The 19,156-nt window shown below is 31.3% G+C and overlaps 2 protein-coding genes across 2 annotated transcripts; one reads left to right on the forward strand and one right to left on the reverse strand.

Moving 5' to 3' along the window:
• Positions 1–6,539: 6,539 nt before the first annotated feature.
• Positions 6,540–13,267, reverse strand: IleRS-m (Isoleucyl-tRNA synthetase, mitochondrial). The gene is made up of 12 exons (XM_085194201.1): positions 13,016–13,267; positions 12,696–12,818; positions 12,245–12,606; positions 11,618–11,731; positions 11,168–11,370; positions 10,817–10,983; positions 10,396–10,629; positions 9,856–10,022; positions 9,614–9,746; positions 9,078–9,232; positions 8,488–8,622; positions 6,540–8,227 (listed from the first exon to the last, which is right to left on the reverse strand). The coding sequence occupies exons 1-12, from the start codon at positions 13,205–13,207 to the stop codon at positions 7,360–7,362; spliced, it is 2,853 nt and encodes a 950-aa protein (XP_085050327.1). The 5' UTR covers positions 13,208–13,267; the 3' UTR covers positions 6,540–7,359.
• Positions 13,268–13,456: 189 nt separating this feature from the next.
• On the forward strand, positions 13,457–19,100 carry LTV1 (LTV1 ribosome biogenesis factor). Its single transcript, XM_085194205.1, has 11 exons — positions 13,457–13,603; positions 13,679–13,837; positions 14,344–14,463; positions 15,066–15,225; positions 15,509–15,625; positions 15,779–15,900; positions 16,457–16,585; positions 17,188–17,345; positions 17,518–17,665; positions 18,204–18,394; positions 18,891–19,100. Exons 1-11 carry the CDS (start codon positions 13,601–13,603, stop codon positions 19,066–19,068), a joined length of 1,485 nt encoding a protein of 494 aa, XP_085050331.1. The 5' UTR covers positions 13,457–13,600; the 3' UTR covers positions 19,069–19,100.
• The last annotated feature ends 56 nt before the right edge of the window (positions 19,101–19,156 follow it).

A 19,156-nucleotide genomic window follows, 5' to 3' on the forward strand; every position in this document is an offset into this window, starting at 1 on the left:
TTATTAATATTATTATCAGTATTAGGTTATTTACGTTCTTTTTTATTTTTGATCGCTATTAGTTTTCTATTTATAAATTAACTTTATCCTTAGTTCTTCTTTTGTACGTAACGATTATTAATTTTACTTCTTTGCCTTTCTACTTGCTATTTACATATTACAATGTGATCTGTCATGAAGTAACGCGCAACTGACATTATATGATATTATGTTAGTCAATATAGTATATTACAGGTTATTACTTGCATTAGACAGATGGCTTTTGTCTGATACTATTAACATGTTATTCAAATATTATTCTTATAATTTATTTATTTTCTTATTGAGTTACTGTGCGCAATCTATTTTGGTTTCATTGTTATTATTATTATTTTTTTTTTTTTTTCCTAATGTATTTACTTAATGTTTCTTTTATGCAAATGGAAGGACTATTCTTTTCTCATGTTTTGTAAGTAAGTTATAAGTTTTATTTTAGCTATTTACTTGTTAATTCTTTGTTATTTAATTATTATTATTATTCTTTTTTTTCTCTCTTTTTTCATTCTTAAGATTGTCAGTTTATACAACCGTGTATTTATTTATATTATTTAATTATTTCTCCTTGCAACTGGCGGGTGGTTGGTGATCAGTACCTAAGAAAAGGTATATATCTATATATGTATTTTTGTGCTTTTTATATATAATTAATTGTTCTTTTTCTATTTATTTATTTTTATTATTATATATTTTTTTTTTTTATTATTATTATTATTATTATTTATTTTATATATATATATACATATAATTTTATATATTTATTATATTATTATTTTATATAGTTATTATACTATTATTATATACACTTTTTTGCTTTGTTTATATTATAACTTTTTTTAATTAGTACATACACTTAGGTTCATACAACTAAATGCTTGATGATTCTTTTAACTCTTTCTCTACTACTTCTGAAGGATTGAGCAGTAATGACAGCTTTCTTAGTATCCCGTCACTTAGTGAAACTTTAGATTCAAACTTCTCGTACGAGTCGAAAACTTTTAATATCATTCATTTGAACGCACAGAGTATTCCTGCACACTTCCCTGATTTTTTAGCTACTTTTAATAACAAAAATATACACGCAATTTTAATATCAGAGACATGGTTAAAATCGTGTTTATCTTCGGCTTCTTATTCTCTTCCGGGTTTTCATCTGATCCGTAACGATCGTAAAGGCCGAGTTGGGGGTGGCGTTGCCATCTATTTACGCTCGCATATTCCTTTTAACTTAGTAGACACATCCGAACATCAACCTAACTCGGGCCCAGAACATCTCTTCATTGAGGTGTTTTTTACACATACTAAATTACTCCTGGGGGTCTACTATAACCCTTGCCTTACGATTGATTATTTCTCATCATTTGAAACCCTATTAGAAGAGAACAAGCCGTTATATGACCATACTATTATTATGGGAGACTTTAATACATGTATATTAAAAAACAATCTCCGTTCTTTCCGCTTAAAATCCTTAGTTAATAGTGCCAATTTGCATATTCTTCCCCTATCTGCTACTCACAATTTCCCTAATTGCGTTCCCTCATTGCTTGATTTAGTTATGGTTTCTTCTGTTGACCACGTTGAAAAACATGGTCAATATCCAGCTTTGGCATTCTCTTATCACGATCTCATTTACTTAGCGTATAAAATTAAACCCCCAAAAGCTAAATCAAGAATCCTTCTGCAGCGTAATTTTGGTGGTACAGATTTTAATTGCTTACGTGAAGATACAGTTGCTATTGACTGGTCCAACGCTCTAAGTCATGCTTCAGTTGATGATCAGTTGTCTGCGTTCAACTCCCTCGTCATCAAACTGTACGATCACCATGCTCCTATCCGTCCTGTACGAATGAAACATCTTCCTGCTCCCTGGTTAACAGACGACATTAAAAAACTGCAACATAAAAAAAACACTGCCAAATTGAAATTTAAAAGTAATCCCAGTGCTAAAAACGAAAATAATTACAAGAAAGCACGTAATCGCTGCAATACGATGTGTAGAGATAATCAACGACGCCACATACACAAATCTGTGATTGAAGAAAAAGATTCTTACAGAGTATGGAACTTTCTTAAATCCATAGGAGTAGGTAAAGCGCAACAACACATTAATCCTCATAACATCAATTTCAACGAACTTAATAAGCACTTCTCATCTTCTAGTGTTATTGATGACACATCGAAATTAAATACAATCAACAATCTCAATGCTCTATCCTCTCCTAGGCATCCAAGTTTTTTCTTTAGTCAATTTGCAGAAAGTGATGTTAAGAAGACCATTCTAGCCATTAATTCTGATGCAGTGGGTGCTGACTGCATTAGTCGTAAAATGATCATTCCCACCTCGACATCATTTGCCCTATAATTACTTCCATATTTAATTATTCCATTATGTCCAATCAATTTCCTTCTGCCTGGAAAGAAGCTCAAATCGTCCCAATACCCAAAAAAAATAATCCTATTGATTACTCTGATTTTCGTCCAATCTCAATCCTTCCTTTTCTGTCCAAAGCCCTTGAGCGTCTTGTTCAATCTCAACTCACACAGTTCCTCTATTGTCATAACCTTCTGAATCCTTTGCAATCTGGTTTCCGTCCCGGTCATAGTACGACAACTGCGTTAGTAAAAGTAACCGATGATATTCGAAAAGGCATGGACACACAGCAGGTTACACTCCTCGTCTTGCTTGACTTCAGTAATGCCTTTGGTTCTGTAGATTTCGATATCATGCTCGCTACTCTCAGGTCACTTAACATATCTCCTAACGCAATTGACTGGTTTCATAGTTACCTGTCTGGGCGTCGGCAACGCATACGAATTCAGGATTCACACTCTGACTGGTGTCCTGTAGTAGCCGGCGTTCCGCAGGGTGGCGTGTTATCTCCCTTGTTATTTTCTGTATTTATTAATACTATTTCTCAGCACGTTTCTTCTCTCTACCATTTGTATGCAGATGATCTCCAAATCTACCATCAAGCCAAACTGCCGGATTTACCTTTTGCTATAAAAGCAATAAATGAAAGCTTGGAGAACATATGCGCTTGGAGTAAGTCATTTGGTTTGCGACTGAATCCGATAAAAACGCAGCTCATTATAGTTGGTAGTGGAAAACTTATATCCAAAATTAACTTATTGAATTTACCACCTGTATTTCTTGACGGTGTCAGTATACCTTACAGTAAATCTGTGAAAGATCTGGGCATCATCTTGGATCAAAACATGTCTTGGGACTCACAGCTATGTGAGGTGAGCAGAAAGATGTTTGCGTCACTGGGATCTCTTAAACGGTTACGCAATTTTCTCCCTATACCTACCAAGATTGCGTTAGCAAATACTCTCCTTTTACCGATTCTCGATTATGCTGATCTTTGTTATCTTGATCTAAGAGAGGAGCAATTAAATAAGCTTGAGCGTCTTCAAAATGTGTGTATACGATTCATATTTGGTCTACGTAAATATGATCACATTTCCGACTTCCGAAAAAAGCTCAAGTGGCTCCCTATCCGGCTTCGTAGGAATACTCACATACTTCATCTTCTTTACTGTATTCTGTTCAATCCAACTTCCCCTCCGTACCTAAAGGAACGATTTGAATTTTTGGGCCGCTCACATCCTCGACGTCTGCGATCCGACTATAGTCTGGCGCTAAAAATTCCACAACATTCCTCGTCATTTTATAGTGATTCATTTACAATTGCTGCGTGTCACTTATGGAACGCCCTGCCCTTGATTGTTAGGAATTCAAAAACGTTCCTTACCTTTAAAAAACGCCTAAAAAGACACTTTCTAGCCCTTTAAATCTTTTTAACCGTACTTACTTAAGATAAGTGTATTTTTTTTTTTTTTTTTCTTTTTTTCCTTGTTTCTATACTATTAGTATGTATCCATATGTTAACATAATTTATAAAGTGTGTGTATGTATGAATGTATGTAACTATGTATTTATATATATGTATGTATGTATTTATGTATATATGTATCTATCTTTGTGTAGGTTTATTTATTTATTTTATTTTATTTATTTATTTTTATATAGTTAGTACTATTCACACCCTACTCACTATTTATTTGTTTTTTGCGATTTCCAATGCCTCAAGGTTGCCTGGAAGAAATCGCTATTTCAGCGATAAGGTCGCCTATTGTACCATTTTGTTTTATTTGTATTTTTCTATTTCTTTTTTGGGTGTACAATAAAGAGTTTTTATTATTATTATTACAGGTGTCTAAGTTGTCAAGGCTTAAGTAAATTAATTGTTGTTGACTATAGTCACTGTAGTTAAAGTTAGAAATGGCGGGTATTTGTAATTTCGTCGATTTATATGTATTTGCAACTTAATTTTACATTGTTAATGATTCTCTTTCTTGTTGATTTTCGTAGTCTTTAAAATAAAATAAAAATAAAAATACTATAAAAGGATTCACGCTGGGTACACGGTAGGCAGAGAGAACCTATTGTTAAAACACTCCAATCCCCACACACATTTGTTTTGGTTGCGAGAAAATGTAAACAATCCATTCATCCATCGATTCTGGACATCATAGTCATCATGCTTACGACAAGATGCTCGCGCTGTGCACCAAAGCACCACCACATCACCACCACACCTCATAGGACTCAAATTTACGATTTTTTATGTTATTCAGTACTTGTATGGTCCCTCCACATAGTTGTACGGGAATAAAGAGATAATTAGCTAAGTTTACAGACTTTTACGATGATTAAAATCTAAATTTTCTTTATCAACATAAAAAATTGTATTGTCAGTTCAGTAAACTACTACCAGCTCGAGAGACAAGGTAAGGGTATAAATAGTTGTTCTTTTTATAATATCATTAAAATATAATATACTTGTACATATGATATTTTAAGAAATTTATAGTATTTGTAGTGCCTTTAAAACTCTCTAAGTCTCTCTATTCTCTCTAAGTATATCTGACCATCAAGTGCAAACAGATTTTTCTGAACCCTCACACCGAAGCGAGTTAATTTTGAACCTACTAGCTATCGCGTTAATGAAACTACTCCCACGAAACTAAATCAGAAATGGTTCAGAAATCAATCAATAAATAACTAAATTTCAAATCCATAGCACTTTATTTTAAATCAGAAACTAGGTATTCGTAATTGTACTAGGAATCTGAAATCGGAATACATTAGATAGTCCATTGGTTAAATATGAATCGACGAACTCTCTCCATTAGCCAATTAACTAGGTATGTTCAACAATTAAACTGTTACGTATCAAATTAATGTACCTACATTTATATTAGATATTTATAAATATATTTGTTATGTAAGTATGTATAATTGCAAATTTTTTTTCAATGTTTTTAGTTTCACTGGATTTGTATTGAATCCTGCATGTAGTAGGCAGAGAGAAACTGCGGCGAAACTAAACGCTGCGCTCCTTCTATCAGAGCGGGGAAAATGATATAATTCAAATATACTCTTTCACTCCAATAAGTGGGGGGATAACGAAGCCATCGAGAACATCGTATTGTTAATTAGACGTTGACCAATTATAGCAAGGTGTAAAAGCAAAAATTAAATATTAACAAACCTCAAAACTTACGTAAAACTTGTATTCTCTTTCCAAAATCATATTTAAATAACTTTAAAGTAAAGAAAATAATATTATAATAAATGCTACCTTATACCTATTATACTGTTATTATTATTATACCTTATTTACTGTTTAAAATCTATTAGGTATATTTAGAATCAGTGCCAACTTTTGTTCGATGTACTTATCTTCGGTTCGATTGATCTTATTATAATTTTGAAGACAATCTACTATCAGATCCTTACTTGGCGTCTATGTCACAAACAGGAAAGTACGCTCTTGCAAAATAAAAAAAAAACTTTTAAAATTGGTTGAAATGACGGAGAAATCACAATGACACAAAAAATATACTATAAGTAGTTGTCGAATATAGAATATCCTCTTTTTTAGAAATAAGTTAAATGAAATGCAACGCAACTATACGAAATCAGAAATTCCACAAATGTAAAGGCCCGTAATAAGCGAAGCGACGGTATTTCATAAAGTCGCGTGCCAGCGTATTGCGGCTTGTCGAAATGTCTGTGATATTGTTTCGGGAAATGGCGACTGTCATATTAATTTAAAGTACGTACAGACCTACATATCTACCTGTGAAATCATGTATTTGTTTATCTTTGTTATATTTTGTATTATATTATAGATATAGAAAATAAAGCAGAGAGAAAATTGTGTTACGGCACTCGGTTTGTTATGTTATATAATATATATTATATAAATTGCCATGGGCCTATCTAGAAAGATTTTCTTGAGCGGCCCTGGACTTTTTTTGACATGTTCGTGTAAGCGTTTTTTGTTTTTTTTTTTATTTTCAGAGTTAATTTTTTGTTAGCAGAAATTCTAGAAATTGGGCAAAAGAGTATTGTGGATACTAACTGGATTAAATAAAGTTTTATAAATTATACGTAATTTATCGTCCGAAGGTAATAAAACACATATGCGTACAATGATAATGCTTTATTTAAATTGAAAATTATTATTACTATTGAACTATAGTTACCTACAAATTACGCAACAAAAACTATTTATATAACTACGAATAAAAACAATAACAATAACTGAAATGTAATAATGAAAATATTATTTACATTATTCTAATTTAAATAAATACAGCAAAAATAAATAAACATATATACAGCATGTTACGAATTAAAAAATATACATCCAATGAAGAAATACAGCGACCTATCTACTTATTAGTAAAAATAAACAAAACTTGAAATGTTCTTATATCGTATAATAATCACATCGTCACAACTAAATAAATAAATATTTTTATATAATATTATTCCATTAAATATGAACAGATGGTACATACATTTTGTTAGCAAAGACGTCTGTTTATAATTATTACTATAGGGTTCCGTATTTATAAGCAAAAACCCGTTAAGTGCGAGTCATACTCTCCCACCGACGGGAACTTCAACGGGAAGTACATCTTATAAAAGTTTATAAGGAGATAAATGGTCTTGACAGATGGACAGACGGACAACAAAGTGATCCTATAAGTGTTTAATTTTTACCTTTTGAGGTTTGGAACCCTTAACGGAACGGAGCCCTTGTTTGTTAGTATGTTTGTATATCAGTCTGTCAAAATCCTTTTGCTTTAATTATTATTACGTTGACTTATATTATAAAATAGTTATAGTTTCTCTATTACTATCACGGGTTAACCCACTACGTGACAACACGTAACGAATTTAAACCACAAAACAACAAACTTAAACATAATGATACCTATCTTATAAACTATATACATATTTTACAACATAGCAATTACTCTTTCACATCGTAAACACTTATCACTATTATCCACAGCATTATATTTCCTACATCTTAAACACTGCTGCTTTTTACTTTGCACTAACGTAATACCCACATTTCCGCCATTTTCATTTTCAATCAAACTGACATTTGACACTTCTAAAATCTCACACAAATCGCTATCACCTTGACCATTATTCTTATTCAATTTATTAAACTCGGAAAATAAATGCTTATTGACATTTAAGATTAAATCAAACTTCTTTAAATTCTCATTCTTCGCGATAAAACACATATCTCTTTTTACATTCAAAATGGCGTCCATTAAACTGTCAATGTCACCTTCATTAGAAAAAGGCGGTAAAATCAAAAAGTCTTGCGTGAAATAAAACGGTTTTTCATATAACGGATGGTGTTGCCATGACTCTTCTACTAAATGGGGTAAAATGGGCGCTAGGGATTTCAATAAAGTAATTAATATAGTATTTATAGATAGTTGAGCAGAAATACGTTCATTTGATAATTGTGACGAGCAATATAATCTATCTTTAACACAGTGACAATACAAAGCTGATATTTTATTACTTATAAAATGTAAAATATTTTGAGATACGTGATTATATCTAAAATTATTATAATGATCATTTATTTGATTCAAAAATGTATGACTTTCGTTGACTATAAATTGATCGAAGCAGTTTAAGTCGGGTTTTAGTGTGAAATTGTCTTTTTTCAAATCATTGACGACGCCTAATAAATATTTGATGATATTTCTTATTCTTATAACTTCGCTTTGGCAGTCTTCGAGAAGTTTCTTGCTTATAACTATTTGTGAATGTTGTGTGGCGTGGCTGGCGGTCCACCATCTGAGAAAAAATAATTATAATAAAAATAAAAATAAAAATAAATTATACAATTATTTTTAACAAATCTTCTTATGTCGATCTAAACACCAAAATATACTTACTTCCTTAAAGTAAAAATATTTTAAAAAACATAAATTGTTGTCGTTTAAAACCTTCCAAAAGGCGCGAGTTCGGGTCCTGCTATGTACACATTTTTATACGTTTTCTCAAATTATTTCTTTAACCATTATGTAGAATTACAAATAAAATATCTAAATTACCTTAAAGTATCAATCCCAAAAGCCGGTAGTTTCTTATCCCCGTGTATAATAGTGGCTGGATCTATCACGTTGCCTATTGATTTGGACATTTTACGTTTTTTCTCGTCTACTACAAAACCGTGGACAAATATTGATCTAAAAATATATTAAATCATTAATTAGAGACTCCTTTGATGATATTGAAATTAATTCTAATTGCATAATGTGTGACTGCCACATTCAATAGCGTCTCCTAAACAGCATCAAAGCACTAACTTATTATTATGTATGGAGAAGTAATTTCATCAAAACAACATGAAAATTATCGATTTATCGATTTTACATACATAGAACTATTTGTAAATTGATCTCTGTACCAGTTAAGACAGTTCCATTTCTCCCTTTCCGACGACCTTTTCTCGAAGCATTGCGTGTTCAGTAGCGGAACTCAACACCGCGCTTTGAATCAACCAGAGCGAAGAAATATAAATAAATATTTAATTTCCTCGAGTGGCAATCGAACCCACAACCTGTCGCGTGTACAGTCATACACTTGTTCCCCTGCGCCACGAATGGCCTCTAATAATATTTGTTCTAGTAAAATTTCTTACTCATAAGGCGCTTCCCCCTTCAAAGCCAACGAAGTTAGCAAAGATGCTTGAAACCACCCCGTCAATTGATCAACACCTTCTGAATAAAGGTTAGCTTTTCTACCCTCCAGAGTTTGCCATGAAAGTCCCGAATCCAGCCAAATATCCATTATATCCTGTTAATTATTAATATATGTACAGTACGATACCAAGTCGTGACGAACTTGTGCATGAGGACAATGCCATAGGTAAAAAAAGGCACATAGTGACAATTTTTAAGTATTAAATAATTTAATCTTGGGAACTAATCGTTCTATTTTTATAGCTTCATCCATTTTTTGCATGTTCAATGACGAAACTAAACGCCGCACTTTGCGTCGTTATCGTTAACTTAAATTCAACTTTCGAAACTTTGACAGAACTTTTAAAACTTATTATCATAAATTTTATTCACCTCTATGGAAAAAAATACTTTTTTTCCCAAACTTTAACAAATAAACCGTATTATTACACTCAAACACACAAAAAAACCATATAAATATGAACATTATACATACATTTCCTTTCATAATATCATTTGGTCCGTATTTGCTTGACATTTCTTCTGGTATCAATTCTTTTACATCGCAGGTCCACCATATATCAGTGCCGTGGTTTTGTATCAGTGTACATAATCTTTCTATAATGTCCCTAAAATAAGAAAAAAAACTTATATTACGCTGTAAACACGACGGTTGTGGGTTCAATTCAAACTCGTGGGAATATTCTATTCATAATAAAACTATATTCTTTTACTTACTCATGCACTATGACGTCACCGTGCCTGTAAAGTACCGGTATGGGAACACCCCATGCCCTCTGCCTCGAAATACACCAATACGGACGTTTCTCCAATTGATTGTGAAAGCCTTGACGTGATTGTTCTGATGTGGAATTAGGTAGAATTGATATTTTGTTTAGGGCTGCCTGAAATAAAAAGGTTTCGAAATTAAATATAAGGCAGAAATTATAACTAAATTAAATCTGAATTTATAAGTATGAAATGATTAATATAATAAACTTTTACTATTTAATAACTTACATAACTTTTTACTATTTTTTTTATATTATTATTTTTTTACTCCACAGGATACAGATCCCGCACATAGTAGCTTAGGCAGAGGGAATATGGGAACCTAGTTAGCTAGCTAGTTGAGACACTCCATTCACATTCAAACATTTCCGTTATCCACTTTCCGCCAAATCGTGGAGACATTGCAAGTAGATTGGCGGAACACAACGCTGCGCTTTGCCTCATTACCAGTTCTCGTTATTTTAGAAAGGTACCAAAACGACCTACCAATGCTTTTTCCTTCAAAGCCGACGTATCAATGAACCATTGATGGCTTGCTCTTATAATAACAGGTTTCTTAGTCCTCCAATCCAATGGATACGAATGTACATATATTCCTTGATGTAGTATGGAATTTCCGAGTTTTTGGATAATAAGGTCTTGGCCTTCGGTTAATACTGGGAGACCGTCAAATTCTGGGCTTATATTTGTGTAATTGCCGTTCTCGTCTACGTTACATTCCTGTAATAATTAATGAATCAATAATTAATAAATATATTTAAGATTTTCATCATTACTTTATTGAGAACAATTCAGTTACAGAGAAATTCAGTTATACATAAAACTACATATCTTTAATTTTTATTCACTTAATAAACACCGGTTACCATATAAAATTGAAAAAATACGTCAAATAAACACAACTTACCACATCAATCCCATTTTTCAAGGAAACTAAAAAATCTTCCGGTCCATGCGCAGGTGCAGTATGAACCAAACCAGTTCCTTTGCCTTTGGTCACATGTTCCGCAAAAAGGAACGGGGAAATTTTATGTGTTAAGTTGTTTTTGTATGTACAACCTTGTAGATTTTTCCCTAGAACAGAATAATAAATTATAATTAATTTGTATATTGTCATTTTTACGTAAATGTAGATTTTTTACCTTTTGAAAGATCAATCTAATAAATATATAAGCTAAATCTTTTTGATGCTAAGTAATTGGTGGATGGAATCAAATGTTCAATACATTTTTTACACAATATTTAAAAAGACACATACCATCAAATTCAACCACCATCTGTATTTCACTTTCAAGGACTTTCTTGACTTCTTCAATTTGATCCTTGGCTATTAAAAACATTTCATCTGGCCATTTATTTATTTTTACTAAGGAATATATCATATTTGTACTGAATGCTATTGCTGTATTCGCTATCAGAGTCCATGGTGTAGTGGTCCATATTATGGCTGATATTTCTTTTCTTAAATAAAGTTCATTTAAAATATAAAAATGAGATTCAATGTAAAAAAATAAACACAAAGGCATTATTTGTTTACTACATTAAAATAAGAGTTAGCAGATTAAAACCAACCAAACATATTTTGGATTCTATAAAGAATTTCATACCTATAAATAATTGTCTCAGTGTGTATAATAAGGAAAATGCTTAAAAATAACAATTTAAAACAAAAAATGAATAAATTTTTAATAATGTTTTATTTACTTACCCTCCAGCAATATATTTTGCTGCCTCCGGCAAATTCACCATAGGAAACTTTACATACACTTCTTTACTTTTAAATTGAGAATCATATTCCAACTCAGCTTCTGCTAAAGCTGTTCTATGAATGTAATAATATGTTTAAATAAATAAATAAATCAGCTTCAAAGCAGGGTAGAACTTAATTTTGTAAATGCTCTATCTTTAAAGTCTTTATTGATAGACATGATTTTTTAAATGTATTTTATTTACTAATTGACTTTTAGTGCCATAAATAAATGATGAAATATAAATATTAATTGTCAAAAGAGAGAAGTTTATGTATTGCTCTGTATTTTTTACACTCACTCATTTCTATTAAATTCATACTATTTGACCCATATAAAGATAAGATAGGAAGTAGAACCTAATGTTATGACACTCCATTCTAAACAGAAAAATTGCATGGTGATTGGCAGAACTCAAAATGGCACTTTGTTTCACCATAGCAGAGAATTGAAAATAATTCATCCCCCTGAGAACCCACAACTAATGTATTATGTACAGTCAGATGCTCTCCATTTGCCTGACCATCAAGTAACAAATATTATACTAGTGTGAATATATTGTAAAATCTTTACTAAAAAAAACTTACTTTGAAGATGGCGACCAATAAACAGGCTTCAAAGCTCTATAAATCAATCCAGATTTATACATCTTATAGAATTGCCTCAATTGATTTTGTACATACTCCTTTCTTAATGTCAAATAGCATTGATTATCCCAATCTGCCATAATACCCCAACTTTGAAATGCCTCTTTTTGTCTTTTAACTGTACCTAAAGCAAAAGTCCTAGCAATTTGTCTTATATTAACAGGATTTGAACCTGTTTCTTTTGTCTTTTTAGTATTTAAGGCTTTGAATTCTATGGGTAAACCATGGCAATCCCAACCTGGAATGTAGTGGACTTTATTGCCTTGGAGTACTTGGCTTCTGTTGTTTATGTCCTTTATAATCTGTAGAAATAAAGATTGATTATAAATATTAACTGTTTTATAAGTAAGTAGTGTTTTATTAAAGTTGTGTTTTATTTTATTTTATTTACCTTATTAACAGCATGGCCCATATGTAAATCACCATTTGCATAAGGAGGCCCATCATGTAAAACAAATTCTGGCCCTTGTAAGTGTTCTCTTTGCCACTTATATAATTCAGAGAATTGTGCTTTCTACAATAAAGATAACTTTAAAAATATTTAATATTTAAAACATTTTTAGTGTTCATTATGTCACTGTAGGTTTAAAAATATGTATATTAATGTGAATAAATTCAATTCACGTTAAAGAGAATGTTTTTATTTAAAATGTGGTTTATAATTAAAAGAAACTATTTATAAAGTTATGGAGTATAAAAATTCACAAATACTTTTTGAATTTCTTCTTTATTGATATTAGATCTAGCCGGAAAATTGGTTTTGGGAAATAATACTGTATGAGAGTATGTTTTTGTTTTTGGTTCCGCTGAACTTTTGGTCCTTGTGCATGTTATGCAAGTCCATTTTGTAGTTAGTTTTTTGTAATTGGCACAAAATATCTTAAAATTATTAGATAAAATCATTTTGTAGGTTATGTTGTTATGAAATCTGTCCGCTGTCAAAAGTGAAACGTCAAACTTCAAAACAAGGAACATATATACTAGTTTCAAAATGTCATACATTTAGAAGTTTAGAACATTAAAAATCCATAACGGTATCGTATTGTTATTTACATGTAAACAAATTATCAATATTAATTAAAGATTTTTAAATAAAAATCTTTTGAAAAATATAGACTGTAAAATTCAATTTACAAATAGTAGTATATTATAATGCGCAGAACGGAACACTTACCACTTTAAATGTCACACATGCCAAACTCGAAAATTCTTTTTTAATCTGTGATGACAAAAATAACACATGTTTTTGCGCTGAAATATTTATATTTTAGAAATTTTACATAAAAATCGTTCAAAATGGTATAAATTAACTTTTACACAATACATTATCCTTAATATATAATCATGTGTATAAATAAAAGTGTTTAATTTCAGCCGAAAGCTAAAAAGAAGTTTATAGATCGAAAGAAAGCAGTCACGTTCAATCTTGTACACAGATCGCAAAGAGATCCCTTAGCTGCTGACGAAAGTGCCCCACAACGTGTTCTTGTGCCTGTTAACGCTAACATTCCCTCTAAAAAAGAAAAAGATCCTGTAAGAATCTAATCAATTCATATCAAAATATTAAGGAGTACACAAGCGACCACTTCCTGACTTCACCCGCCTAAACTATGCCATTATTTATTTACTAATTTTAATCATTTTTGTGTTCTAATAACATTATAATTTTAAATACAATATTAAAGATTTATAAAACTAAATTTATTTTACAATAATGCTATTCAAGTAACTGTAATTGATATTAACTTTTTTATTTATGAACCAAATGATATAATACAAATATTTATTATGTTAAGAGATTTGTACCAAAATACAACATTGAACACTGAATTTGAATTGCTTACACCTTTTAAGACATTAGTATACACAAAAAAAATTAAAGTATTTTGGTATTACATTAATAAATGCCCCTAATAATGGGTTTTCTCATCTTTCTTCCAAACAGATTTACTTTTTTAATATATATTCACTATTCATTCATTCACTATTCGTTTTTTCATAAAGTTTCTTTATTTTCTCTAATACTTATATTATTTAAGGAGTTAACCTTAGAACAGAGAAGAGAGGAACAACATAAATATGGAATCTATTTTGATGATGACTACAATTATTTACAACATCTTAAGGACACTCGAGAAGTTACTATGGTTTTACAACCTGTAAGTAATTTTTTTTCAATGTAGCTTTTATTCTATTATTGTTGAATTTTATCTTTAATGTTACTGTAATTTGAATAAAGTATTACTTCTACGATACTTATATATTTGCAAAAAAATGCCTTAGTGGATCAGTGGGGCTGCGCTTGACTATAAAATCATTAGTTATGGCCTTAATCACCTGTTGGCCACTAGGCATAGTAGATTAATAAATTATTTTCATTTTGCTGCTTTTGTTAAGGCAATATACAGAATGGAATTCCCCACTCAAAATGCTTTATACCGCATCTTTTTCACAGAAGAAAAATGGAAAAGAGATTGTCTTGACCAAAAATTAAATAGTTCTTTTTATTTATTAATCTTGGTTGTGGAACTATGACTGTAACAGAGTATGACTGTAAAATGTGATTGTTGTTTAGGTTTACATCCCATTCAGGTATATGTATTATTTAAATTAATGGGTCTGTTACCTAGACAAAGTGAGGCCATTGATTCTGTTGCCAAAAATTGGATGTGTGGGGAACAGTGCCCTAGGAGGGATAACCTAGTAACCTAGGTTATAGGACACTGCTATATTTTTTTTAAATATTTATATAACTTTATAGAAATCAACCCACAAAAGGAAAGAGAAACCTCTCATTCAAAGCCAAGAAGAAGATGTTGATACAGATAAAGAAATAACTGACAACATAAAGCTACCCAGCTCGGTGTTTGCTTCGGAAGTAGAAGAAGATGTGGGATTATTGAATAAGGCAGCTTCACAAGGTATGTTTTTGCTTAGCATGTCAGACTCTGAGTATACTTATATTAACAGGACTGGACGCTCATTTGCCTTGGTTTTCATAAAATATACAGCATAAAGTTCAGAAAAAGTATATTTTTTATTTCTTGCTATATTATTTCACCCCTTTCCATGGGTTAACTGGAAGAAATTTCTTATACAGTTAAGTCTAGTCTAACAAGGCTAACATTGTATGAATTTATAAATAAAATTATTTAAAATATATATTTAAAAAAAATTAAATTATAAAATTGTATATTTTTTTAGGTTTATGCCTAGATTTAGATCCAGAAATAGTTGCAGCATTAGATGAGGACTTTGACTTTGAAGATCCCGACAATCAATTAGAAGATAACTTCATAGATTTGGCCATGGGGGATGGAGGTATGGTAATTTATTTTAGCTTAACACTATCCCTAGTGGCCAATAGCCAGATAGAATGGTGCACCAAATGTATCTCTTTTGCCTCATACTTTACACTGTTCAATTTCTTAATTCATTAGTACTTTTTGTTTATTTGTATTATATTTTTTAAAGGTGATGAAGAAGAATATGAAGGAGAAGAAGATGATGATGATGATAGTATGTACGATGATGATGACTCGGAGAAAGCATTTGCATCTGATTTGGACTCAGATGATGATAGTGGAAGATCACAGGTATTAGCATTTTCTATTTTATTGTTTCATCATGTATAAAATAATATTAATTGTCAAAGATTGTTGTACTAGAAGGTAATTATTATTGGTTTGTTATAAAATAAACTAAATTAAAATAGGCAAGTTGACGTTACGTCGTTATATTACGTTACATATGACAAGTTCACACTAGTCCATATAATACATATTGTGAATTCAGTATTTCATTCATCTTTAATATATAGTATGGTTGACGACTCATGGCCACTCTGAAGTTAGGCTTTTTGGACGTTTGTACATTTTTCACTCAGGAAGAAAATAATGAACATTTTAAAATTCTAAAATTAGCACATCTATCTACAGGGAACTGTAGAGTGACCGCGACTCGTTGACACTATACTGTTTAGTAATAGACGCCATCATTGTCCTTTGGGACAAAGTATAATTGTAAATTGATGGTTGAGATTTCGAGTTGCATTAAGAGGATTAATCCTGTAAATCTGGACGAAACTGAATGACTGTGGGTCCAATTCCCAATCAAAGGAATAGAAAATATCCACGTTATTTTTTTTTTCAGGAGAGAAGACCGAAAATGCCATCATGGGACAAGGATGATACGAAATCCCGTTTCTCCCAATATTCAATGTCATCGAGTGTTATGAGACGTAATGAGGGATTGTCGTTACTTGATAATAGATTTGAAAAGGTATTATTTTTGTTTAAAATCATGATTAGAATTCGTTGTTTATGAGAAAAGAATAATTTGTAGGGAGTGTGGTTCGAATTCTATTGTATTTTAATTTGAATTTTTATCCGACTACGACAAAGCCCAAAAGTAGGATTATGTTACTAGCGCATATATATTTCCATTCCTTCGTTCCGACTTCGATTTGGATTTGTCTCGATGACGCGAATACCACTGGATACGTTATCAAATATTAAAAATCCTCCAAATGCGACTTAATCTCATAAGAATGTTTCTTGTGAAGTATTCTTAAGTCGCAGGTGTATACCATTAAGCCATAAAGCACAGCAGTCTTCCACACAAAAACACTCATGCCATCAGCCAAATTCAACTTGATTTATGCCAGTCATGGAAAATCGGACCGAAATGTCTAATGCGTTCCATTGAAATAAACTATTATGGACGTTTGAACGATTTTATTTTCCACATATATCAATCAATCTTTCAAAAGTATAAATAATTACATAACTTACTATTTTAACAACATAATAAAGAACTAAATCTTTTTTTCAATTTACTATATTATTTTTTTACTGATATGATTTTCTTTCCACTAACAACAGATGTTCGCAGAATACGATGATACAGAACTAGGCGCCTTAGACCTGGACGAGATAGAGGGGTTCATGCCGGAGAGCCACGACATGCTACTGAGAGCCGCCGAGGAGTTCGAGGAGTCCAAGAGAAGGTACCAACTGGAAAAGGAGAACGAAGTTGCCCGGTGAGTGACAGAAATTTTAGTGGTACGCGACCAACCTGACAACTATTAAATAATGCTAAGTTAGGATTCCCGGTTTTATGAACATGTAGGCAATCAATCGTATTTTGTAGCCTGAAGCTAAAAAAAAATATATTAATAGATATTTTTATAAAAAAAATCAATACAATTCCAGAATACAACGTTTACAAGAAATAGAAGAGGAATCAGAAGACGATTTAGTTGAAATGAAAGTAGAAGAAAAAGAAAAATGGGATTGTGAAAGTATACTATCAACTTACTCCAATTTGTATAATCACCCTAAAGTTATTGAGGAACCTAAGGTATGTTTAAAATTGTTTTATTTTATATTTTAACAAGGCATTAGAAATTGCATAGGGCAAAAAAAATTTACTAGCTGATTTACACTTAATTTGTTGCAAAATCTCAGTACCACACTCAACTCTTTGAGTTTAACTTATAATAAAATCGAAAGAGGGTCGATGTCAGTACTTGGAATTTAAAAAAATATATTATTGGGAACCTTTATTAAAGTAATAGAACCCAAAATAATGATTTTTAAAATTTTTGTCTGTTTGTCTGTGCGTTTGTTTTCGCTAATCTCACTAACTGATTCAGATACCGTTTTCACTATCGTATTCTGGCAAACTCCAGGGTTCATTTTATTACAATTGGTTCCTAAATAAAAAGTTATGTTAATTTAAAGTACTTAGTTAGGTCGGTTTTTCTTAAATACACTTAAATAAACATTTGTATAATTCAAGCGGGGCACGCATGGGGCACTAGTGCATAATAGAATTTGTACTAATAAAGCCTCAGAAAAATATAATTGTCCTAATATCAAACTTTTTTTGTTTTTAGAAACCCAAGAAGATCAAAATAAATACTAAAACAGGCCTCCCAGAAGAAACGCTCGGCAAACATAATAAGCTTACGTTAAAATCCTTAGCAAAGTTCAATGAAATCAATCAAGATATGGAGGACAGCTCAGATGAAGATGGACAGACGAACGCTGAAACTGTATTGTCTACATTAAGTGTATTGTCTATAAGGTAAGTAAGACATTGTCTCATTATAAAAGATATATCATGGACTTAAATGTAATTATTTTCTTTTCCTCGTTTTGATAGACAAAGGCGTTGAGTTTGGTCACTCTACTTGTCAATGTTTCAATGAAAGTGAAGACCGGAGCATCTTAACACTAAGTTTTCTCTACTACCCTGTAATATGCGTTATATAGCGTGAAGCTATATAAAATGAATGATGTAATATTTTCTTAATTAATATGGTCTTCAAAACACAAGCCATAAATGTTAATTATTCATTTATTTTTTAACCTAAAATGATTAATTCTTCCGAAAGAGGACTTAATACTGCGTTTTGCCTTGGTCCCGGAGTGAGAAAACAAAAATGATACATAATTTATTCCCTTGAGTAAATCAAATCCACAACCGTTGATGTGTGATCCACAGTCACACAATTATGTTTATATTGTCTTGGCCTTTAATAGTCATAATGTCTCTAAGTAAAACATATTAATCCTTATAGGCCAAAAGATGAAAGTCAAGAAGAAAAGAAAGAAAGGAAACGTCTCTTAAAAGAATATAGAAAAGAACGTAGAGTAGAGAAGAAGGCAAACAAAGAAGCGTTCAAAGAAGAGAAGAAACGGCAAGAGAAAATCATGATGAACAACAGAAACAACGTTCAGGGGAACAGAATATTGTAATTTACATAAAAATATATTAATACATAAACAAATCGTGGTTTTTTTTATTTGTATTTTATTTCCCAGTAGTTTTATGAATTTTCTGTGT

This window comes from Heliconius melpomene, chromosome 12 (assembly GCF_056956725.1).
Source record: "Heliconius melpomene rosina isolate 202511_hmr_F chromosome 12, ASM5695672v1, whole genome shotgun sequence".
Taxonomy (NCBI): Eukaryota; Metazoa; Arthropoda; class Insecta; order Lepidoptera; family Nymphalidae; genus Heliconius; species Heliconius melpomene.